At 43.6% G+C, this 26,240-nt stretch overlaps 1 protein-coding gene across 50 annotated transcripts in view; it reads right to left on the bottom strand.

The window, feature by feature from the left end:
* LOC110506300 (MAP kinase-activating death domain protein) overlaps positions 1-26,240 on the bottom strand; it is an 82,723-nt gene that overhangs the window by 39,684 nt on the left and 16,799 nt on the right. For 41 of the 50 annotated variants that reach the window (XM_090221800.1, XM_090221825.1, XM_090221827.1 and 38 more), the window contains exons 2-9: positions 15,946-16,163; positions 15,165-15,803; positions 12,049-12,352; positions 9,851-9,982; positions 9,322-9,435; positions 8,616-8,696; positions 4,968-5,140; positions 2,576-2,811 (exon numbers count right to left, since the gene is read on the bottom strand). In XM_090221800.1, coding sequence (XP_090077926.1) covers positions 2,576-2,811; positions 4,968-5,140; positions 8,616-8,696; positions 9,322-9,435; positions 9,851-9,982; positions 12,049-12,352; positions 15,165-15,803; positions 15,946-16,004 — 1,738 coding nt within the window. In that variant the 5' untranslated portion in view covers positions 16,005-16,163. Of the gene's footprint in view, positions 1-2,575; positions 2,812-4,967; positions 5,141-6,005; positions 6,063-8,615; positions 8,697-9,321; positions 9,436-9,850; positions 9,983-12,048; positions 12,353-15,164; positions 15,804-15,945; positions 16,164-26,240 lie in introns of all 50 variants that reach the window. The other 9 variants (XM_090221795.1, XM_090221804.1, XM_090221797.1 and 6 more) reach the window with 1 other exon arrangement.

Genomic DNA, 26,240 nt, shown 5'->3' with positions numbered 1-26,240 from the left:
CACTACAGCACCGTCGATGTAAATGGGGGCCTGTTCGACCCGCTTCACTACAGCACCATCGATGTTAATGGGGGCCTGTTCGACCCGCTCCACTACAGCACCATCGATGTTAATGGGGGCCTGTTCGACCCGCTCCACTACAGCACCGTCGATGTTAATGGGGGCCTGTTCGACCCGCTCCACTACAGCACCGTCGATGTTAATGGGGGCCTGTTCGACCCGCTCCACTACAGCACCGTCGATGTTAATGGGGGCCTGTTCGACCCGCTCCACTACAGCACCATCGATGTTAATGGGGGCCTGTTCGGCCCGCTCCACTACAGCACCGTCGATGTTAATGGGGGCCTGTTCGACCCGCTCCACTACAGCACCGTCGATGTTAATGGGGGCCTGTTCGACCCGCTCCACTACAGCACCGTCGATGTTAATGGGGGCCTGTTCGACCCGCTCCACTACAGCACCGTCAATGTTAATGGGGGCCTGTTCGACCCGCTCCACTACAGCACCGTCGATGTTAATGGGGGCCTGTTCGACCCGCTCCACTACAGCACCATCGATGTTAATGGGGGCCTGTTCGACCCGCTCCACTACAGCACCATCGATGTTAATGGGGGCCTGTTCGACCCGCTCCACTACAGCACCGTCGATGTTAATGGGGGCCTGTTCGACCCGCTCCACTACAGCACCATCGATGTTAATGGGGGCCTGTTCGACCCGCTCCACTACAGCACCGTCGATGTTAATGGGGGCCTGTTCGACCCGCTCCACTACAGCACCATCGATGTTAATGGGGGCCTGTTCGACCGCTCCACTACAGCACCATCGATGTTAATGGGGGCCTGTTCGACCCGCTCCACTACAGCACCGTCGATGTTAATGGGGGCCTGTTCGACCCGCTCCACTACAGCACCGTCGATGTTAATGGGGGCCTGTTCGACCCGCTCCACTACAGCCTGTTGTCCACCGTCAGCTCCTTTGTCTTACTCACATTGAGGGAGAGGTTGTTATCCTGGCACCACACTGCCAGTTCTCTGACCTCCTCCCTATAGGCCGTCTCATCATTGTCGGTGATCCGGCCTACCACTGTTGTGTCGTCAGCAAACTTAATGATGGTGTTGGAGTTGTGTTTGGCCACGCAGTCGTGGGTGAACAGGGAATACAGGGCGGGACTAAGTACACACCCCTGAGGGGCCCCGGTGTTAAGGATCAGCGTGGCAGACGTATTGTTGCCTACTCTTACCACCTGGGGGCGGCCCATCAGGAAGTCCAGGATCCAGTTGCAGAGGGAGGGGTTTAGTCCTTAGCTTAGTGATGAGCTTCGTGGGCACTATGGTGTTGAACGCTGAATTGTAGTAGATGAACAGCATTCTCACATAGGTGTTCCTTTTGTCCAGGTGAGAAAGAGCAGTGTGGAGTGCGATTGAGTCATCTGTGGATCTGTTGGGGCGGTATGCGAATTGGATTGGGTCTAGGGTAACCGGGAGGATGCTGTTGAAGTGAGCCATGACCAGCCTTTCAAAGCATTTCATGGCTACCTACGTGAGTGCCACGGGGCGGTAAACAATTAGGCAGGTTACCTTTGCTTCTCAGGGCACAGGGACTATGGTGGTCTGCTTGAAACATGTAGATATTACATACTCTGTCAGGGAGAGGTTGAAAATGTCAGTAAAGACATTTGACAGTTGGTCCGCGCATGCTTTGAGTACACGCCCTGGTAAGCCGTCTGGCCCAGCGGCTTTGTGAATGTTGACCTGTTTAAAAGTTTTGTTCACATCGGCTACCGAGAGCGTTATCACACAGTCATCCAGAACAGCTGGTGCTCTCGTGAATGCTTCAGTGTTGCTTGCTTTGAAGCGAGCATAAAAGGCATTTAGCTCGTCTGGTAGGCTCGCATCACTGGGAAGCTCGCGTCTGGGTTTCCCTTTGTAGTCCGTAATATTTTTCAAGCCCTGCCACATCCGACAAGCCTCAGAGCCGTTGTAGTAGGATTCAATCTTAATCATGTATTGACGCTTCGCTTGTTTGATGGTTCGTCTGAGGGCATAGCGGGATTTCTTATAAGCGTCCGGGTTGTTCTCCAGCTCCTTGAAAGCAGCAGCTCTAGCCTTTAGCTCGATGCGGATGTTGCCTGCAATCAATGGCTTCTGGTTGGGATATGTTCGTACAGTCACTGTGAGGACGACGTCATCGATGTACTTATTGATGTCTGACTGAGGCAGCGTATTCCTCAATGCCATTTGATAAATCCCGGAACATATTCCAGTCTGTGCTAGCAAAACAGTCCTGTAGTGTAGCATCCGCGTCATCTGTGAAGCGCAGAGCCAGAGCTCCAACTACATATATAACATGTTACTGTACAGCCACTACGTTCCAATTTAGACAATTAGTGCACAAATCTGCAATTTTCAACTCGTATACGGGTACGAGTGTAAAGGGCTACACTTTACATCACACTATAAATATCCAAGCTAGCACAGTATGGTTCGGGTCAGCTCTAAACACAAATACACCAATTGTCAGTCAGTGCATGGTATATGCAGTACAGCAGGTGTGTAGGCTAGGGTAAGGGACTTACTGTTGTGGATCCTCTGAAAGGCCAGGTTGGAGGGGTTGAGGGCCCACTCGCCATAGTACTCCACGGCCTGGGTGTGCGACAGCTTCTCAGCGAAGCCAGAGCGTCGGGGCCGCGAGGCCAGGAAGGACGTGGCCTGGAATGCCACCACAGGCCGGGGGAAGAGGCGCAGCGTACGTGTGTGCATCTGGAAACCCTGGAGCACATTGGGGGAGTTGAAGAACCGCACCATGGCAACCCTGTTGGAGAAAGAAGGAAAGGTGAGTGTGTTAACGCTTCAATGAGTCATATTTAGTTCAATTCAAAAAGCTTTATTGTTTATCAAGTTTACATGCGAGAGACATGCGTCTTTGATATGAGGTTCAAATTAAACACATTGTTTCACATGACATTATGACTTTGTTGAGTCATACGCTACTGGTTATAGATCGACACATTTAAGGGTTTTTACTATATTGTAGAATAATAATGAAGACATCAAAACTTTGAAATAACACATATGCAATACAAAAGTGTTAAACAAATCAAAATACACACTGCTGTTCAAAAGTTTGGGGTCACATAGAAATGTCCTTGTTTTTGAAAGAAAAGCACAATTTTGTCCATTAAATTAACACAAAATTTATCAGAAATACAGCAGACATTTTTAATATTGTAAATGACTATTGTAGTTGGAAACGGCAGATTTTTTTAATGGAATATCTAAATAGGCGTACAGACGCTTCACAGGTCCTCAACTGGCAGCATCATTAAAAAGTACCCGCAAAACACCAGTCTCAACGTCAACAGTGAAGAGGCGACTCCGGGATGCTGGACTTCTAGGCAGATTTCCTCTGTCCAGTGTCTGTTCTTTTGCCCATCTTAAATCTTTTATTTTTATTGGCCAGTCTGAGATATGGCTTTTTCTTTGCAACTCTGCCTAGAAGGCCAGCATCCCAGAGTCGCCTCTTCACTGTTGACGTTGAGACTGGTGTTTTGCGGGTACTATTTAATGAAGCTGCCAGTTGAGGACTTGTGAGGCGTCTGTTTCTCAAACTAGACATTCTAATGTACTTGTCCTCTTGCTCAGTTGTGCACCGGGGCCTCCCACTCCTCTTTCTATTCTAGGTAGAGCCAGTTTGAGCTGTTTTGTGAAGGGAATAGTACACAGTGTTGCACAATATCTTCAGATTTGTTTAACACTTTTTTGGTTACTACATGATTCCATATTATTTCATAGTTTTGATATCTTCACTATTATTATACAATGTAGAAAATAGTCTAAATAAAAACCCTTGAATGGGTAGTTGTTCTAAAACATTAGATCGGTAGTGTATACAACATTGATACAACAGTAGCTAGGATGGGGAGAAGTCTGTATATAATAAAGCGCTGCTCTGCACTCTTAACAGCACTATCAACGAGGCAGGTCCTACAGGCCTTAGTTTTGTCGCACCTGAACTATTGTTCAGTTGTGGTCAGGTGCAAAAAAAAGAGGGATTTAGGAAAATTGCAACTGGCTCAGAACAGGGCAGCACGGCTGGTTCAGAACAGGGCAGCACGGCTGGTTCAGAACAGGGCCGCACGGCTTGCCCAATGGATGCACACAGAGAGCTAACAATAATAATATGCATGTCAATCTCTCCTGGCTCAAAGTGGAGGAGAGATTGACTTCATCACTACTTGTATTTGCATGTTGAATGCAATGTTTGAACTACTGGCTCACAGCCCATGCATACCCCACAAGACATGCCACCAGAGGACTCTTCACAGTCCCAATGTCCAGAACAGACTATGGGAGACGACCAGTACTACATAGAGCCATGACTACATGGAACTCTATTCCACATCAAGTAACTCACGCAGTAACTCCAGCAGTAAAATTTGATTTAAAAAACAGATAAAAATGCACCTTATGGAACAGCGGGGACTGTGAATCAACAAACATAGACATATGCATACAAACTCACGATAACATACGCACTATACACACTGATTTTGTGTTATAGATATGTGGTAGTAGAGGCCCGAGGGCACACAATGTTGTGAAATCTGTTATGAATGTATTGTAATGCTTTTATGATGTATGTCTGCCTTCATTTTGCTGGACCCCCATTAGCTGCCTTGGCAGCAGCTAATGGGGATCCATAAGAAATACAAATAGAAATATGGACTTCAGATTTTAGAAACTTCAAGTAGGAACAGGGGTCAATCCATAAATTGTGCATATGTAAATAGGCCTTCATATCTATTATCTACAAAATTCAGGAACTAAATCAAATGGAGGAGTGTCTAGGTCCTGACTGGATTATTCTGTTAGGGTCAAAGTTCAAATAGAACCAACCTCACAAATTGCCTTGCATGGATAATATGAGATCTACTTAAAAAGGGACAGAGAAACTTTGTCAAGCCTTGCCTGGTGGCCACATCCACAGAGTCCACGTCGTTGCCGTAGATGAGGGGGTTGAACTCGGTGGAGGAGGGCGACGCCTTGTTCTGGCCGGGGGGGAGCAGGGGTAACTCCTGGCCCTCCTGGAACTTCTCCAGGTTCAGAATGGGTTGGGTGTTGAGACTCATGCTGGCCAGGGCCTGGAGCGGGTAGAGGTGAGGAAGGTTTTAATCAACACACTGTCGTGATGATGAGGGGTCACTCAGCCCCACTAGGGGGCACCCTCACCTCAGGCATCAGCTGAAGGGTAGTGCAACAGAATGGTCTCACTAGGACCAGTGTGGAACTGTCTGTTTGAGGTTCAAAACGGTGCAAGAGAGTAATTTGAGAAATTTTATAAAATTGAGTTACAACTTATCATTTATTTGTTTATGTATTGTGCTGCTTTATTTTGTTTTTGTCTGTATGATGTAAGTTCTCATTTGAGAATAAATCATTAATAAAACAAGGACTAAGCTAGGAGGACTTATTATCTGACAGGTGAGCGTGTGGGATAAAATGAGGAAGCCCGTTTCCCCAGCAAATGAATCTGAAGAGTGTATGTTTTTTTGCAGATGCCTGAAATGGGAGCGTCACTTCGGAAAGGTCGGCGGAAGAAGTAACAGCAGAGGGAATTCACTAGCACTCTGGGACTGCGGCAAGACTCATTCAGGGTTTTGCACGATGTTAGCACAGTGGATCGTTTGATGGCCAGGTTCAGTCCTGGACGCAACCTATGTGTTACAACAGAAATCTGCATATCCACTGTGTTTGCTTACAAGAACACTCACTGATGACAAGATAGATGTGCATACATTCAGGCATGCTCAAGCCAAAACTAAGCAGCCAGTGGTGGGTCTTACGAAATATCTCTCTTTGCCGCCAGTCTGTTACAACATCTCAACAATAGTGTATGACACTTGGAGGAAACAATAACAAGCAACAACAAAACATATTGAAGTTTGGTTAGGAAGAATATCCGTGCAAGGAGCGTGGGCACATTCCGCAGAAGGAAAAATTAGCAACCTTATTGTCAGAGGAGAAGATCTGCTTTTGGGTGATCACGGTCAACCTAACCAGACACTAGGGAAGGGAAGGGGAGGAGGGGGACAAGAGAGATGCCAGGAAGAGGAACACATGAAAAGGCTGAGCTGACCAATTGCTGAGCAGAATTGAAACCACACGTGACAAAAAAAAAGGGTCAAGATAGGAGGCTGTGTGGTCCAATTCCCTTTAAATGGATTCCTTTCCTCATCTCCTTTCAATCCTGACTACTAAATAGCTGAAAGGACGGGATGCTTGAAAGCGACGTCGGAACCTTGACTAGCCAATAAGTGGGCTAGTGGGGAGATGGAGATGCCTCCCTGTTGCTTCCACATACAGCCCTTTCAGCTAAGTGGTTGCAAAAGAAGGGAGAATAGGAAAGGGGCAGTTTTAGAGAATTGGGACATAGCCACAGAACAAGAGAGAGAGAATGTTGTAGAGAAGTAGAGAGAGAGAGAGAGAGAGAAAGAGAGAGAGAGAAGAGGTGCAAGAGAGGAAGAGAACAAACCATGACAGAGACAAAAACAAACATGAGTGCGACAAAACAACACCCAAAAAGGAACAGCAATTCACCACACCACACCCAACGCAAGTTAGCCACGGAAGACTAAAGAGTCTATCGATGGTTACCAGCTGGGAGGATAGCCAGTGGATACGATGGAGAGGTGATACTGAGGCACAGAAGGGAGCAGATCTCTTGACAATAATTGTTGTAAATTAAAAACCTTTTGGCTTTTTGTTTACACTGTCCATACACCCCCCCCAACTCTTAACCTGTGAGTTTCTGACATACACTAGGTGTACAAAACATTACAAAACACCTCTTTCCATGACATATACTGACCAGGTGAAAGCTATGATCCATTATTGATGTCACTTGTTAAATCCACATCAAACCAGTGTAGATGAAGTGGAGGAGACGGGTTAAAGATTGATTTTTTAAGCCGTGAGACAATTGAGACATGGATTGTGTATGTGTGCTATTCAGAGAGTGAATGGCAAGATAAAAAAGGCAAGTGCCATTGAACGGGGTATGGTAGTAGGTGCCAGGCAGACAGGCTTGAGTGTGTCAAGAACTGCAAAGCTGCTGGGCTTTTCAAGAATGGTCCACCACCCAAAAGACATCTAGCCAACTTAACAACTGTGGGAAGCATTGGAGTTGCCTGGCATCCCTGTAGAACGATTAATTCATTGTAGAGTCCATGCCCCGATGAATTGAGGCGGTTCTGAGGGCAAAAGGGGGTGCAACTCAAATATTAGGAAGGTGTTCCTTAATGTTTTGTACACTCAGCGTACACTAACCCATTTTCTGTGTGGGACTGCAAGGACCTACCGGCTACCACTTGTTTGTCACTGTTTTGAGGACAGCTTTAACCCTTAAAACAATAGAACCTATGAAAACTCACCTTTACCCATATCGTTTCAATCAAATGGCTTGTTAACACAACAGATTTTTGGCTCTGCCAACACACAGGTCTATCTTAAATCAAATCGCACACACTCTGGGATAGGGCCAAGTCTATCACACACAAGTAACTACACTGGTTCTGATTCAAAGCATATCAACAAACTATGATATGCAGGGATTTTCAACATGACGAGGTATGACTGGAGATTCAAATTGGGGTTACTGGGTTTGGATGTTAAAAAACAAGCGCTGAATAACATTTGGTGACGAGTTGAGAGGCATTTTTTAAAAGGGCGATGAGGAATCGTGCCTTAGAATGTTTAAAATGTGACATTTGTTCATATGGCGGATTCATGTCTTGTTGTTCTTTTCATGTAACTTCTCTTCATAAAGCATCTTGTGTTTAATATGCACTTTCAAATCAAATAAACTCAAAAACTTAGATGATGACAATGTTGGGTAGGAATAGTTAAATGGCAAAAATGTGCTAATGATAGCTTGATGTCAAGATGGCGGGTGGAACTAAGACGGTCGCTGATAATTCAAGGTGGTTTTTAGTTACAATGCCAAGCTGTGACGTGGTACCAGAGTGGAATGTTTGATTGGCATTTGGTGAATCAGAACCAGCTTCTCATCAACGTATTGTTATTTGAGATTCTGGGCTTAGAGGAGTCGGTCAGTTCTACTGCTACAGCTGTTACTGAGGTCCAAGGGAGTAAGACCTAGTAGCTGCTTTTTTTACCTTAGAGAGCTAGCGCATGCAAAGAAGAGAGAGAGAGAGAGAGAGAGAGAGAGAGACAGAAGAAAACAAAACGAGAAAACAAAAAACACTTGTTGTCGTTAGGACATTACAATGCTTAACTCCACAATGCTCCCACACTATATGCATAGTTAGTGCATACAACACGGTACGAGAACAAGGACACCGATGTGCCTGGCGCAATTCATCAATCCTCTCTTGAAACATATCTAAAGCTGAAAGAAGAGAAGGTGATCACTTGAAAACAAATAGTTAATATAACACATGCGGCAATATCACAGTTTAATTTTTATTTTTTACGTAATAAAGCAATACAAGAGGTAGAAATAAACAGAGTTAACGGGTTGGCAGTGCTAACATACATGCTTAATGAACGACCACTGAAAATAGTGCTATCGGGTATGTTGTGACAGGCTATATTTACCTGTTTCAGGTGTTTCTTGAGTTCTGTGGATTCCGGCTCAGGAAGAGGGGGTAGGTGCTCTGCATTGGTGGGTGCTTTGACCTGTGGAGCAACAAAGCATGCTCAAACTGTCAAATGTTCGAAAAAAAATAAATATACACTTCACACGTACAAGAGTACACAAATACCCCTTCAAATGATGAAAGCATTCATCTAAATAGTAGACGAAAGGGAAGGAATTTGCCCCTAGAAAGACAGACTGGGATGTGGGTGGGTGTTTTTGCACTGAAAACACTGATGCTCTCTCTGTCTCACAGAGAGGGAGGACTTTTATGTTGAAGTCAGTTTCTGCACAGATCTGAAATGAGGATGACAGGAGCAAGGCTTTTCCCTCCTGCATCAAGTCGACATCTAGCCGAACATAATATCTGTCACAATGAGAGAACTGAACCCCAAAAGGGATTTAGCAGTGAAAATAAAGACATCTCAAGCAAGTGTCTAGAATCTTGTCTCCCAATCAGAGATAATGCTGTATGGAACTCAAATGGAGTAGGGAACAGCATAGATCTGCGATGGAATGACATAGATCTGTGAAGGAACAGCATAGATCTGCGAAGGAACTGCATAAGTCTGCCAAAGAATAGCAAAGATCTGCCAAAGAATAGCAAAGATCTGCAGAGACCGTTTGCGGGGACACTGAAGCGCACCTCCATTTTGGAGCATTTACCTTGTTACAGTCCAGGTCCACGAGCCACACATCGTCGGGCATTTTGAAATCTGATTTGTAGAGGAAGAAGCTGGCAGGCACACCTATGATGTAAGGGGTGGGGGCGAGGAGAAGCTACAAAAGGAGAGAGAAAGAACATTGTATGACGTCACGATCAGAATAGCTCCAATAGGAGGAGCCTCACACCATAGACTAAAGCTAGTGGGCTAGAACTCCACTAGGCATGGATTCAAACATAATACAGGGACTAATCTCTTCTTCAACATCTACAATCACAAATGCCCTGACAAAAAAAAGCAATGGATGACAAAATTGGCAAAATGAATCAAATAAAAAAAAAGTGTAACTTTCAAAAGGCAATCAATTACGTTGTGTGAATTCCTTCATTTTTTCCCCAAACGTGTGTAGAAGTGCATCCCTTTAAAAAATCCATCCACAACCTCTGGTTCCAGCTATTAAAAAGCCCTCTATTTGTTCTCCGAACAGTACTACAACTACCAGTGCTGCAGTCATTGGTTTGTTGACGTACCTGTTCAGCAGAGGCCATGCAGGTGGGCAGTAAGGGAATGACAGGGAACATGTACTCCAGGGGGTAGATCATGGCTACAAACGCCATGACACTCATGGTTAGGGCATTGTAGTCCCGCGACTGGAGGACCACCTGGAAGACACAAATCAAAACAAACTATCTGATACTTCAGAAGACTGGTTGGCCATAGGTGATCACTTGCTGTTTATTCCATACAATATCAATTCAATGACTACCACCCGAGAAAGTATCTTCATTTTTCTTCCAAAGAGTTTTATTCCTTCACAATAAGAGAAGTAGCATTGACTGGTTGTGTGGTTGTTTCAACAGTAAAACATACAGACCAAAATCTGCTGTTTTCACTCTACAAACAGTGGCATGTTTAAGCTTGAACAGCGAAAGGAGGTCCTTCAAGGTTAACCTGACACGTTGTTCATACAGTAAATGGGAAGGGGGGTAGAGCATAGTCACTGCGGGTGGGGACGGAATAAGGGAGCGTGACGATTACAGTGGTGACTTCAACCCAAGGAGGGTTCCAGCAGTGACTGTATGAGTGGGTGGGTTAAGAACCGACGAGAATGATTGAGAGTTGGGTTTAAAAGCCGTTTACAACACAGGATGTTAGCGTAGGAGTAAAGAGAAGTATACTATATATTCCTGAAACTCAACTCTGGACCTCAAAGCCAGTTCCACTGCTCCCACTGCTCCTGCTGACAGTCTGCCTGGTAGCCGACCTTCCTATACTGTGCTTCTCTCCGTCCCTCGATAGCTAGCTATGAAAGAAGCGAGTGTTTATATTCTCAAAAGTAAGCCACCTAATCAGTCTCCTTCGTTCCAAGGATACCAGATTTTTGGAGTCCTAGATGGAAATGTGTTTTCTTTCTACTAAAATGTAATGGGAAGTCACAGTATTTAACAAACTGTAAAGTACTTTTTTTAGGAGAGAGTAGTTTGTGGGCAGGCAGCAGGCAGGCAGCTCGAGATTTGATTGACAGTTCTAGTCACCTAGTGATGGACCTTGGTCAAACTTCAAAAGCTGCATTACTTTACAGATTGTAAATGAGAACTAGTTCTCAACTGGCCTGTGACCTGGCCAAGATAAAACAGTGCGACAAAAACAACAGAGTTACACATGGGATAAAGTAATGACACGTGGGATAAAGTAATTACAATTTAGCAATTAACACTGGAGTGATAGATGTGCACATCCTCATCTGCAAGTAGAAATACTGGTGTGCAAAAGAGCAGAAAAACAAAAACAAATATGGGGATGAGGTAGGTAGTTGGTTGGATGGGCTATTTACAGATGGGCTGTGTACAGCTGCAGCGATCGGTAAGCTGCTCTGACAGCTGATGCTTAAAGTTAGTGAGGGAGATAAGTCTCCAACTTCAGTGATTTTTGCAATTCGTTCCAGTCATTGGCAGCAGAGAACAGGAAGGAAAGGCGGTCAAAGGAGGAATTGGCTTTGGGGGTGACCAGTGAAATATACCTGCTGGAGCGCGTGCTACGGGTGGGTGTTGCTATGGTGACCAGTGAGCTGAGATAAGGCGGAGCTTAACCTAGCAAAGACTTATAGATGACCTGGAGCCAGTGGGTTTGGCAACAAATATGTAGCGAGGACCAGCCAATGAGAGCATACAGGTCACAGTGGTGGGTAGTATATGGGGCTTTGGTGACAAACATTGTTCCATTTCTGTTAATCACATGTCTGTGGAATTTGTTCAGTTTGTCTGTTGTTGAATCTTGTTACGTTCATACAAATATTTACACATGTTAAGTTTGCTGAAAATAAACGCAGTTGACAGTGAGAGGACGTTTCTTTTTTTGCTGTTTGGCTGTTGAGGACGGGGACACACACAACAGTACTCATTGCACTGACCCACCTAGGAGGCAATGGGCTGATTTGTGACTGAGCAATAGCCTTATTTAAGGCAGAGGCCATGCTCGAGAGTGATCTACAAATAATATTGAGTAGCTGTTTATGATGTAAGGTGATTTGTAGATAAGTCAGTCTTGACTTGCCTTTAAAGTTGGCTGAAATGTCGAACGCGCCCAGAGTTGTTTGAGAACATAAATTCTCCTGAGTCGCTGATCACCGACTGCACCAACTGACTGATTTGCAAATCATTTTGCATCCTAAATAACTACTCAGTTCTCAGGGTAAACTCCATTCAAAACGTCCACCCTTTCCCCTAACCTTGTGCTCCAGTAGGATGCAGCTGAGCACCATGAGGCAGGCGTCCACACCCAGCAACTCCAGGGGCAGGTGCAGGGGGAAGTCCACCATGGAGAAGCGAGAGTTGTCGGGCAGGGCGAAGGTGAGTGCCGGCTGCATCTCGTGGGGCAGCACCTCCACATCTACGCGCCGTTGGCCCGCCACAGGCACCGGGGAGCGCAGGAGGCGGTAGACCCAGGACTCGATCTCCCGCAGGTCAGCCAGCAGCTGGCTGCCTTTCTCCTCCACCAACAGGGCCCCCGTGAACACGCGCCACATGGTGTCCCTGATGGCAGAATGACAAGTCAGTCAACAAACTGACAGTTTAGATACACATGTAGAGGCCTCTGTGACATGCAGAGGGAAATGGTGTCCCTGACAGGAGACAGTCAACAAATCATACTTCTCAACAGGTGATAAAAGCAAGCATATCCTGCGAGATAATCCACCCAAACAAACCTTACTGCTGCTCCTGCAACACCTGTACACATACATTATTCTAATATTAAGCGAGTGCTACATCAAAGCCTTATAACTGCATTTACAGAGACAAAACACCCTTCCCTCTGCATTCTACTGTACGTTGTCATTGTGTAATGAGCAAACAAGACACAGATACGAGCCGCCGATATGTCGACAGTCCTCCACTCTGAACGTACACACCTGTACACACAACGTGGCGGCATTAAAACCCCCTTTGCGATTGCCTGGCGTCTGTTGGCTAGGGAGGGAGATTAATCAGTAGCTCGTCAGAGCTCGCCCTGGGCCGCCGCCCACGGCAGCTGCTCCCTGAAGGCAGTCAGAGCCCTCAATCTGTCAGGCGAGCGCTGTGTGTGTGTGTATGTCATAGACTGTTGGGAGTGTGTAAGTGTGACTGTGTGCGCGTGTTTGTCTGTGCGCCTGTGTGTATATGTGTGTGCGTGCGCCGCAGCAGCCCGCAACGCAGCAGACCCTCACAGTGTTATGTAAGGCAGCACGGCTAGGGCTCTAAAGTGTGAGCAATTTGGACGCATATATACGACTAAATATTTTGCTGTACGACCTGGGGTTTTATTTTGGGAGCACCAGCGCGACTAAAATAAAATAACAAATAAATAAATGTCTTAGTAATTCACCGCAACACTTCTTTACACTGCTCGAATAAGACTGCTTCCTGCCAGTTCCCGAACCACACACACACACACACCAAGCCCCGGTCCCTGTTAATCAAGCAGAGAGCACACAGTTCCTCCACAGAGTTACGGTCTTTGGTTCCTCCACAGCCGTGTCAATTCATACACTCCACATATTCTTTCAAAACAAGAACGATGGCGCTTTCCAGGCAGTTTCTAAATATAAATCTACAGGTCTTCCCTATTATACTATTACTTTGTGTATCTTGCTCTCTGCAAAACCCAAGTTAGTCTATGGAAGCTGGCATATGCCTAAAATAATGCTGATCGCTAACTAGCTGGCTAAAATGCCATTTAGCTAAAAGCTCAAGCTTGGGCAAAGCAAACATTAGCTTTCATACAGGTTGTTACCAGTGGTGGTGTAGATCAGCATGTTGTTTGTCCAACGCCATGTTCTGAATCAGACAGCCTATTCTAAAATCTTTGTCCAAATGCAGCATCTATTTAAATGTGATTAGGGTCCCCTGGGAAACACTGACCAACATGTTGGTTCCCACCCTGTCATAACTCCTAGCTGGCTTTTTAGTTTGTTGTCATGCCAAACAACACCAACCGTAGAATTTTGAATAGTATTTATATGATTCCAACAGTTCACCCAAGTGTTTTGATCTATATCGCAAGTCAAATTACAATAATTACAATATATATATATTTTCTTCACCCATATTATCGTGCGGCGCTACTAACAACCTGGTAAACTTGACCAGTATATGCAAACATTTGGTTGCACAGAAAGAAAGAAAAAGTTATATCTTTTTCAGGAGCTGTGCTTCAAAAGTAAGTAGGATTCATATAGGCCCAATGCAGACTATATCTAAATCAATTTATAAATCTATTTTTCTGGTACTTTAAGATATATGTGGTGCTCCTAACTTTTTGAAAGTTAGGAGCACAAGTGCTACCAATTCATTGAACATTTTTTTTTATCCCTGAGCACGATCCTTGGGTCTCTCTCTCGGTCTTCGTCACCGCGCTATACACAGACCAGGGAAAATGTCACGACAGTGAGCGAGGTCTTCATTAACCCGAAGCAGAAGCATCTTTACAGCTCTATCTGTGCTTTACACCCCTCTGCTTCTGATAGGGTACTATAGTTTACCGACATCTGCTACTACTACTACACACAGGAATTGGCTATGCTGTGCTTTTCCTGGAGCTGAGCGACAATTGTTACTAGAGGGACAATTGTTACTATTGTCTGGGCAGACAATATATGGATCCATTGTGGTGTTGATCGTTACAGAGGAAAGGAGAGGATTGGTTTTTGTGGGAGGAAAACTTCCAATTGAAGCAAATAAACAAGTTACTGTAATAAGTTAAAATTATTCAAATAATTATTTTCAATATACCTCTAAGAAAACATAATAGAACTCGTTAACTCGTTAAATAATAAACATTATTGAATAAATAATAAATGGTAATGTCTCAATACCCTGTGTGCGTAAAGATGAATGCACACAATGGTCACGGATCTTCATCAATTGCCTTGCATGAACACCAGCTGACAGCAGCATGATAGGCCGTGCCGGTGTGTGTGTGTGTGTGTGTCTTTCGAGAGCAGGGGAACCACGCATTTCCTGCAGCATTTGTTAGGAGACCCCACAATAGGGGATAAGGCCCTGCTGACTCACTGATGACACTACCCACAAGGTTCTCACTGTCCAGTGTCCATTTCACCTCCAAGAATTGATTCCGTCGGTATTTCAGACCACAGTGTTGTTTTAAGATATAATGAGTGGGGCAATTCCATCTCGTCCATTAAAATATCATGAGTGGGGTTAGTACTGCGGTTGGAAGTGTTCTGGCCGGTGTAGTTTTAGGATAGTTTTAGCAACGTTGTGAATTTACTAAACTAAATCTCCTGAAAGAAATGGAAACCAGGGGGCTCCATCGTTTGATAAGCCTGGCACTATGCATAGGTCTCACCTCTGAGTTGCGCGGGGCAGGCCGGCGCGCTGGGTCAACCTGTGGCTGCAGCAGTCCACCATTCTCTTGAGGATGTACAGGCACTCCCTAAAGGTGGAGAAAAAGGGGTAGTGGCTGATCATGCACAGCGAGGTCAGCGTGCTGTCGCGGTTCCGACTGACCATCTTGGCAGTGCTGCGTTTATGCCGAGGGGACCTGCCGGCATTTGGCTCGCCACTGGGTGGTCCCGGCTCCGTGCCTGGCACAGGTGTGGTTGTTGTGTCGGCGCTGGCAGGCGTCGGCAACGTGGAGGCAGTGGGGCAGCCACCGCTGCCATCCGAACCCTCGCTGGTCGCTTCCACTGTCTGTGCCGCCGTTCCACTGCTACCCGCCTTGTCGCGGCGGTGCCCCCCTCGCTGGAAGGAGCGGTAGAAGTTGACGCAGATACCATAGCGCGTGATGCCCGAGTCTTTGTCAGTGAGTGCGAAGACGAAGGAGGCGTCGTCTCGCAGGCTGACCCGGCGCTGCCGGATGCTCTGGCATCCCTCAGGCTGACAGAAGAAGACCACGTCCGGGGACAGAGGGAAGTCTGGGTGGTCCTCCAGCGGGTAACGGCGGAGGAGCTGGGGGGTCTGGGACCCGCTGTCAGTGCTGGGCTGCCTGGAAGGTAGGATGGAAGGAGAATGGGCATCAGAAACAGTCTTGAATTTAAAAAACAAAGGCCTAACGATATAATGTGAGGTAGTAGGGATCAGTTTAGGATTGGACTGTTATTTCCCAACCAACCCTATGAAGTCCTCACCTGGCTCCCACCACCACCAGGTAGTCCAGTAGACGGGGGCACATTTTCTTTTTCTCCATCTTTGATTGATGTCTTTAAGTCATGGCAACACAGACATTTTGCACCTCTCTGGTCAGTCAGCAGCTGTTCAATCACGAAGAGGAAGGGCTAGGTGTGGGTGGAGCATGCAGGACCTTAGTTGTCATTGTGGACATCTGAGAAAAAACAACTGGGGAAACCTGCAAAAACAAGAAAATGTAGTATGTTACGGTTATGGTTTTCAGCTTTATTCGTTCACTAAAGCCTTGTTCACACTGGCAGTTTGAAGTGACTCTCAAACTATTTTCTGGCACATCCAACTGAAATATTTTATTTTTCTTGCAGTCTGAACAGCCAAAAAGCACATGGAATGGGATATTTCAAGCCACATACAAATCTGATTCCTGGCCATGCGATTTATTTGCCCTCAAGTGTATTTTTAGATCGTTATTTGGCATATTTTGTTGCTTTCTAGCGACTCTGTTGACAGTTTGACAAGAACATGTGGTAGCTAACCTGCTTGTTAATTGTTTACAAAAAAAAATTGTGCATGTGCTAGAAAGCTGAACAGCTACCTAGCTAGGTAGTTGGGTGATGTGGTTAGCCAAAAAGGACTTGTTTTGAAAGTTAGCTTAGCTTGCGACATCACTTATGCGTGATAGGAAGCACAAGCACCACCACCAATCAACCTACAACACTGCGCACACACCCGTCGTTACTATGACAACTAGCATAGCCACGTCAGCAAATGACTGAGGTCTGAATACACACAAATGCAATTTGATCACTTGTAACTTACTGTTTGAACAGTCAGCATTCCAAAACGGATTTGAAGAACAAAACTGATTTGAGCATTAAGGCCTGCAGTGTGAACAAGGCTAAAGTAGCAAGGGTAACTGTAAATGTTTTGAATGGAAATCTATTGCCTAAAACTGACGGTAAATTGAAAAAGCAGCTAACCACACAAGGCTTACTTGTTTAACCACTTTTTGTAATTCAAGCTCGTCTAGCTAATACTGCTATGACAACTTGAACAAGTCTGTTAAAAATGACTCATTTGAGGTAGCGTGTGGCATGCAGTTTCACAGACTCTACAGAAAAGAGAGTTCCCACCCCACCTCAGCAGTGCGGACAATTACCATTGGTAATATGTCGACCCCGGGCAAATATCTTAAGAATCTATGATCAGTTGTCTCTTTTTTGTAACCAACGTTTTCGTTAGTTAGCCTTCATGCATCATTATGATTACACCTTTAGTTTTGTTTGGGGCTGATGGAAAAAGCAGACAGTTTGTACAAATGGTTCTCCTTTTGAACCAGGTGTGTTTCTTGGAGCATTGCTATATCAACATGGTTTCTTGCTAGGATATCAAGACAGCTGGAACATTTAATGGGATAGTTCAGGCCTTTCAAATTCCAAGAGAGAATAGCTAGCATTGCCATTGTTTAAAAAATAAGAATGTATTATCATGTATTAAATTAGTCTGTTCTGAGGGCAAAAGGGGAGGGGAAGCAACTCAATATTAGGAAGGTGTTCCAAATGTTTGATATACTCAGTAGAGGTTGACCTATTAATCGGAATGGCCGATTAATTAGGGCCGATTTCAAGTTTTCATAACAATCGGAAATCTGTATTTTTGGACACCGATTTGGCCGTTTTTTTTTACACCTTTATTTAACTGTTAAGAACACATTCTTATTTTCAATGACAGCCTAGGAACGGTGGGTTAACTGCCTTGTTCAGGGGCAGAACAACAGATTTTTACCTTGTCAGCTCGGGGATACAATCTTGCAACCTTACGGTTGGTTACCTAGTCCAACGCTCTTAACCACCTGCTTTACATTGCACTCCACGAGGAGCCTGCCTGTTACACAAATGCAGTAAGAAGCCAAGGTAAGTTGCTAGCTAGCATTAAACTTACCTTATAAAAAACAATTAATCGATAAATAAATCATAATCACTAGTTAACTACACATGGTTGATTACTAGTTTATCTAGCGTGTCCTGCGTTGCATATAATCGATGCGGTGAGCATTCGCGAAAAAGGACTGTCGTTGCTCCAACATGTACCTAACCATAAACATCCATGCCTTTCTTAAAACCAATACACACCTCCCGGGTTGTCTAAGGCACTGCATCGCAGTGCTAGCAGTGCCACCAGAGACTGGGTTCGAGCCCAGGCTCTGTCGCAGCCGGCCGCGACCAGGAGGTCCATGGAGCGACGCACATTTGGACTAGCGTCGTCCGGGTTAGGGAGGGTTTGGCCGGTAGGGATATCGTCATCTCATCGAGCACGAGCGACTCCTGTGGTGGGCCAGGCGCTGTGCGCGCTGACCAGGTCGCTAGGTAAACGGTGTTTCCTCTGACACATTGGTGCGGCTGGCTTCCGGGTTGGATGCGCGCTGTGTTAAGAAGCAGTGCGGCTTGGTTGGGTTGTGTTTCGGAGTACGCATGACTCTCGACCTTCGTCTCTCCCGAGCCTGTACAAGAGTTGTAGCGATGAGACAAGACAGTAGTTACCAACAATTGGATACCACAAAATTGGGAAGAAAAAGAGGTCAAATTCAACAACAAAATAAATACTTTTTTCAAATGTTTTATTTAAAATATAGTCATCCCAGGTCTGTGCAGATAACATTAAAGTAATTCTGATATTGTTGGGAATATTTTTTTATTTTTTATTCTACCATTTAAATCATTGGGCCTAAATGTAAATAATAATGATAATTGCCGAGATTGAAAAGTGCTTTCATTGTAAACTTAAATTACTAAAACCAGATAGAGTATGTACAACAATTCTCAAAGTGTATATTATTTGTGTGTGTGTGTATATATATAACTATAGCTTTGGCAAGTCGGTTAGGACATCTACTTTGTGAATGACACAAGTAATTTTTCCAACAATTGCTTATAGACTGATTATTTCACTTATAATTCACTGTATCACAATTCCAGTGGGTCAGAAGTTTACATACACTAAGTTGACTGTGCCTTTAAACCGCTTGGAACATTCCAGAAAATGATGTCATGGCGTCAGAAGCTTCTGATAGGCTAATTGACATAATTTGAGTCAATTGAAGGAGTACCTGTGGATGTATTTCAAGGCCTACCTTCAAACTCAGTGCCTGTTTGCTTGACCTCATGGGAAGAAAAAAAAAGAAAAAAAAATCAGCCAAGACCAAATAGATTGTAGACCTCCACAAGTCTGGTTCATCCTTGGGAGCAATTTCCAAACGCCTGCGGGTACCACATTCATCTGTACAAACAATAGTACGCAAGTATAAACACCATGGTACCTATAAACACCATGGGACCACGCAGCCGTCATACAGCTCAGGAAGGAGACGCGTTCTGTCTCCTAGAGATGAAGGTACTTTGGTGTGAAAAGTGCAAATCAATCCCGGAACAACAGCAAAGGATCTTGTGAAGTTGCTGGAGGAAACGGGTACAAAATTATCTATATCCACAGTAAAACGAGTCCTATATCGACATAAGCTGAAAGGCCACTCAGCAAGGAAGAAGCCACTGCTCCAAAACCGCCATAAAAAAGCCAGACTACAGTCTGCAACTGCACATGGGGACAAAGATTGTACTTTTTGCAGAAATGTCCTCTGGTCTGATGAAACAAAAATAGAACTGTTTGGCCATAATGACCATTGTTATGTTTGGAGGAAAAAGAGGGAGGCTTGCAAGCCGAAGAACACCATCCCAACCGTGAAGCACGGGGGTGGCAGCATCATGTAGTGGGGGTGCTTTGCTGCAGGAGGGACTGGTGCACTTCACAAAATAGATGGCATCATGAGGGAGGAAATTTATGTGGATATATTGAAGCAACATCAAGACATCAGTCAGGAAGTTAAAGCTTGGTCGCAAATGGGTCTTCCAAATGGACAATGACCCCAAGCATACTTCCAAAGTAGTGGCAAAATGGCTTAAGGACAACAAAGTCAAGGTATTGGAGTGGCCATCACAAATCCCTGACCTCAATCCCATAGAAAATTTGTGGGCAGAACTGAAAAAGCATGTGCGAGCAAGGAGACCTACAATTCTGACTCAGTTACACCAGCTCTGTCAGGAGGAATGAGCCAGAATTCACCAAACTTATTGTGAGAAGCTTGTGGAAGGCTACCCAAAATGTTTGACCCAAGTTAAACAATGTAAAGGCAATGCTACCAAATACTAATTGAGTGTATGTAAACTTCTGACCCACTGGGAATGTGATGAATGAAATAAAAGCTGAAATAAATCTCTACTGTTATTCTGACATTTCACATTCTTAAAATAAAGTGGTGATACTAACTGACCTAGCCAGGGAATTTTTACTAGGATTAAATGTCAGGAATTGTGAAATACATTTAGACTCAGTTTATGGCTAAGGTGTATGTAAACGTCTGACTTCAACTGTACATACATAATACACACACACACACACACACACACACATATATTTTAAAGAACTAACAATGGTGACTGTTAGAGGCAAACTAACCAATAAAAAGGCTAGATTCTGTGGCTGTGTATATCCTCGTATGACAGACCTACACTGCTGTGTGTGTGTGTGTGTGTGTGTGTATGTCCTTTAGTTACCCCAAAAGGTACCACTGGTGGATAATTAGCTCAGGAGAGCACAGCCAGCGAATCTGGAAAGACCCTTCAGAAGTGGATGAGGCATCAGCATGAGACACTCAGTCAACTGGGCGGGAGCAATCAATCCAGCAGGGATTAGCCTTGTTCTAGAAACAAAGCAAGAGCCCCAATATTCTATACTAACCTGAAAGTACATTTCAGTTTCAAAACTGTAGAAATTATAAACACCTGCCTAGTACATTTAGAAAGGGAAGAACAGTGAGATTCTGTGTCAGAAACAATAGGATTACTACAAAGCCCAAAACTAAGATGTAAAAATGGTTTTGTTTGTGTTTTAATTAAGAGACAAGAGATTTAGAAGCCAATTACTGTTCAAAAGGACAAAAAAAGTTATTTTTGTTGTTGTTGATCTTTTACCTAATGGCGGCGCACTAAACATGCGCAGATTCACATCGGAACACAGCCATTTTAAAACCACAGGGCTTGTGCAATGTGCCATGCCTTCATTTTTATACAGTGCCTTCAGAAAGTATTCACACCCCTTGACTTTTTCCACATTTTGTTGTGTTACAGCCTGAATTTAAAATTTATTAAATTGAGATTGTCACTGGCCTACACAAAATACCTCATAAAGTCAAAGCGGAATTATGTTTTAAGAGATTTTTTACAAATTCAATACGTATTCCACCCCTTTGTTATGGCAAGCCTAAATAAGTTGAGTAAAAACGTGCTTAAAAAGTTAGACTCACTGTGAGTGCAATAATAGCTTTAAACATGATTTTTGAATGACTACCTCATCTCTGTACCCCACACCTATCTGTAAGGTCCCTCAGTTGAGCAGTGAATTTCAAACACAGATTCAAACACAAAGACGAGGGAGGTTTTACAATGCCTCGCAAAGGGCACCTACTGCTAGATGAGTAAAATAAAAATAAAAAGCAGACATTGAATATCCCTTTGAGCATTGTGAAGCTATTAATTACGCTGTGGATGGCGTATCAGTACATCTAGTAACTACAAAGATACAGGCGTCCTTCCTAATTCAGTTGCCGGAAAGGAAGGAAACCGCTCAGGGATTTCACAATGAGGCCAATGGTGACTTTAGAACAGTTACAGAGTATATTGGCTGTGATAAGAAAAATCTGAGGGTAAATCAACAACATTGTCATTAATCCACAATACTAACAGAGTGAAAAGAAGGAAGCCTGTACAGAATACAAATATTCCAAAACATGCATCCTGTTTGCAAGGGACTGAAGTAAATCTGCCAAAAATTAAGAAAAAGATTAAACTATGTCCTCAATACAAAACGTTAGGTTTGGGGCAAATCCAGCACATCACTGAGTACTACTCTTCATATTTTCAACCAAGGTGGTGGCTGCATCAGGTTATGTCAACGACAAGGACTAGTACATTTTTAGGATTAAAAGAAACAGAATAGAGCTAAACACAGGCAAAATCCTAGAGGAAAACCTGGTTCAGTCTGCTTTCCAACAGACACTGGGAGACAAATTCACCATTCAGCAGGACAATAACCTAAAAGACAAGGCCAAATATACACCCTGGTTGCTTACCAAGATGACATTGAATGTTCCTGAGTGGCCTAGTTACAGTTTTGACTTAAATTGGCTTGAAAATCTATGGCAAGACTTGAAAAAGGTTGTCTAGCAATGGTCAACAACCAACTTGACAGAGCTTGAAGAATGGAAAAAAATAATAAATGTGCAAATATTGTACAATCCAGGTGTGCAAAGCCCTTATAGACTTACCCAGAAAGACTCACAGCTGTAATCGCTGCCAAAAGGTGATTCTATGAATCGACTCACGTTGTGAATTCTTATGTAAATTAGATATTTCATTTTTTAAATACATTTGCAAACATTCCTAAAAAATACGTTTTCACTTTCTCATATGGGTTATTGTGTGTAGATGGGCAAGACAGAAATCGATTTAATAAATTCTGAATTCAGGCTGTAACTCAACAAAATATAGAATAAGTCAAGGGGTATAAATATTTTCTGTACATATGAGACAGCTGAAATCTATATCCATTTATGTAAATATGGTGGGAAACAATGTACGCAACATGCAACAATTTAAAGGATTACAGTTCAATTGAAATAACTGAATTAAACCCTAATCTATGGATTTCAAATGACTGGGAATACAGATATGCATATGTTAGTCCCACTCCTCTTCAATGGCTGTGCGAAGTTGCTGAACATTTCTTTCAGAACTACTGGCTAAAAAGTATACGAAAGTACCAGAGAATCTCTCTAACTAATAATAATGTTGACTCATCCTATACTTGTATGTGGGCAAAACATGAATTGGAGATAAAAACACTTAACAAAAAAAAAATAAACACCACAAACTTGCATCTCCGACAGACCGTTTCAAATTCTTGCTATTTCCTCATTGAGCTAGCCAATCAGCGTTCTACTAGCATTAGGGCTGAAACTATTTAGTCGACTGGAAAATGTTTGGTCGAGCAGTGAAAAAAAAAAAGGGTGAAAAAAAGGGTCAAACATATTTATGTACACTAACAGTCAAAGGTTTTGGAACGCCTATCATTCAAGGGTTTTTCTTTATTTTGACCCTTTTCTACATTGAAGAATAATAGTGAAGACATCAAAACTATAAAATAACACATTTGGAATCGTGTAGTAAGCAACAACAACAAAGAAGTGTTAAAATATATTTTATATTTGAGATTCTTCAAAGTAGCCACACTTTGCCTTGATTACAGCTTTGCACACACTTGGCATTCTCTCAACCAGCTTCACCTGGAAAGCTTTTCCAACAGTCCTGAAGGAGTTCCCACATATGCTGAGCACTTGTTGGCTGCTTATCCTTCACTCTGTGGTCCAACTCATCCCAAACCATCTCAATTTGGTTGAGAATGGGGGATTATGGAGGCCAGGTCATCTGAAGCGGCAATCCACTCTCCTTGGTAAAACAGACCTTACACAGCCTTTAGGTGTGTTTGGTCATTGTCTTGTTGAAAAACAAATGATAGTGGGACTAAGGCAAAACCAGATGGGATGGCGTATCGCTGCAGAATGCTTTGATAGCCATGCTGGTTAAGTGTGCCTTGAATTATAAATAAATCACAGACTGTCACCAACAAAGCACCCTCAGACCTCCACGCTTTGCGGTGGGAAATACACATGCGGAGATCATCCATTCATCCACACCGCGTATCACAAAGACACGGCAGCTGGAACCAAAAATCTCCCATTTGGACTCCAGACCAAAATAACATTTCCACCGTTCTAATGTTCATTGCTTGTGTTTCTTGGTCCAAGCAAGTCTCTTCTTCTTATCAGTGTCCTTTAGTAGTGGTTTCTTTGTAGCAATTTAACCATGAAGGCCTGACTCACACAGTCTCCTCAACAGCTGATGTTTAGATGTGTCTGTTACTTGAACTCCGTGAAGCATTTATTTGGGCTGCAATTTCTGAGGCTGTTAACTCGAATGAACTTATCCTCTGCAGCAGAGGTAACTCTGGGTCTTCCATTCCTGTGGCGGTCCTCATGAGAGCCAGTTTCATCATAGCGCTTGATGGTTTTTGCGACTGCACTTAAAGAAACACTCAAAGTTCTTGAAATGTTCCGTATTGACTGACCTTCATGTCTTAATGTAATGATGGATTGTCTTTTCTCTTTGCTGATTTGAGCTGTTCTTGCCATAATAAGGACTTGGTCTTTTACCAAATATGGCCATCTTCTGTATACCACCCCTACCTTGTCACAACACAACTGATTGGCTCAAACGCATTAAGAAGGAAATAAATTCCACAAATTAACTTTTAAGAAGGCACACCAGTTAATTGAAATGAAATCCAGGTGACTACTTCGTGAAGCTGGTTGAGAGAACGTCAAGAGTGTACAAAGCTGTCAAGGTAAAAGGTAGCTACTTTAAATAATCTCAAATATAAAATATATTTGTACAACACTTTTTTGGTCACTACATGATTCCATGTGTCATTTCATAGTTTTGATGTCTTCACTAATATTCTACAATGTAGAAAATGTTACAAATAAAGAAAAACCCTTGAATGAGTAGCTGTGTCAAATACTGTATATTTAGAGTACATGCCTCAAGTGTTGGAGAGCATGAGAAGTAATCCAACTAAGGATTTATGGAGATGTAGCCCAAAGGACAGAGGATATGAAATGTGGAAATAAGCTTTATCCACATCCACCTTAACAACTTCACCAACCCATGACTAGGACGTAGGAATTCAAAACACACGTTGCAATTCAACATACATCAGGAAATGGACCAGTGAGTTTGTTTTGTATCATCGGCTATAGATCACATTGTGTCACATTCAAACACCTAGTACTCCTCTCTTCCAAAAAAGAACATTCCGATAAGACGAATACTACTATAATATAATGAAATACTCTGATTAGATCCTGCTTGTGGAGAATCGCTCGGGCTGCAAGTCTCTCGCAGCCCTCGAACCAGAAAAACTATCAATCTGCCTCGTTGGCAATGAGGTGGAAATGAAGGCATGATTCAGTGATTAGTGCAGACCCTTCTGCTCGTAAAGACATTTTTGCTAAGAGGCAAAATAGCTCACAAATCAACCTGTGGACAGAGATTGGAGATTGATAGCTGGGATGACATAGTAAGTTACCAGTAATGGGCCATTTGGATAGTAAATACCACAAGACATAAACATGTCTCCAAGTACAGTTTAGGCTACAGGACAGATTTTAACATACTAAAAGAGACTGAATCAACTTTATGGAGGTGTGTGTCTGACATGTGGAATCGAGGATTGTAGTCTTAAACCAGTGCTACAGCACCCATCAGAGGAGTAACTGGAGAGTCAGGAGACACTACAAACAAAGGTAAACTATAGCCTAATTGACAGACAACCCCAACCCCATCTAGTAGTGTGCGCTCTCAAAGTGGACACTTACCACAGCTCTGTATTATGTTATATCCAACTCCAGTACTTGTCCGTCATAGCTTGTTCTCCAAATTCCTTTGAAATAGGGAGCACAATTTGTTTTCAACCCTCATTTCCACCATGACTAATCAAAACGTGTTTTCTCATGGCTCGCTCGTCCCTCTGCAGCAGACATATGGTGAGCAACATCGAATCGCAATAAAATCACTATCGAATCACAATACATACAGAATTGTGAAAATCACAAGAATCGCAATACATATAGTATCGGCACCTAAGTATCATGATAATATCGTATCGTGAGGTCCCTGGCAATTCCCAGCTCTAGTGGTTTCCCTGTAATGTTTTAGAAAGCCTACATTAAAATTCCCCAATTACTTTTCTCGCCTCACCAGAAGGTGAACTCGTGGCTCAACTGAAGATGCAAAGTATTTCAAATATCTTCTGTTAAAAAAGACTGAATAACAAAGAAGGTCAGGTGCACAGAGAAAACTGACTGCCGATAGGTAGGCCTACAGAGTACAGTAAGAGTACAGTAAGAGGCCGTTCCTTCTCTTGCTAGAACAACAACAAAAGACACCGCATGTTGCGTAACGGGCTGGTACTGACAAACCGAACATTTCTACATGTAGAATTCCCTGCCACTCGGTGGCCGACAACTTCACTTTGAGCCAATCAGAGAGCACGGACCTCCACATGACAACAACAAAAAAACTAGGGCACCCATCTTGGTGTAATCCACCCCCTTTATCAAACATTGTTC

The sequence above is a fragment of the Oncorhynchus mykiss genome, chromosome 26 (genome assembly GCF_057628025.1).
Source record: "Oncorhynchus mykiss isolate SJ-2025 chromosome 26, ASM5762802v1, whole genome shotgun sequence".
Lineage (NCBI taxonomy): Eukaryota > Metazoa > Chordata > Actinopteri > Salmoniformes > Salmonidae > Oncorhynchus > Oncorhynchus mykiss.
This window is presented reverse-complemented; position numbering and strand designations above follow the sequence as displayed.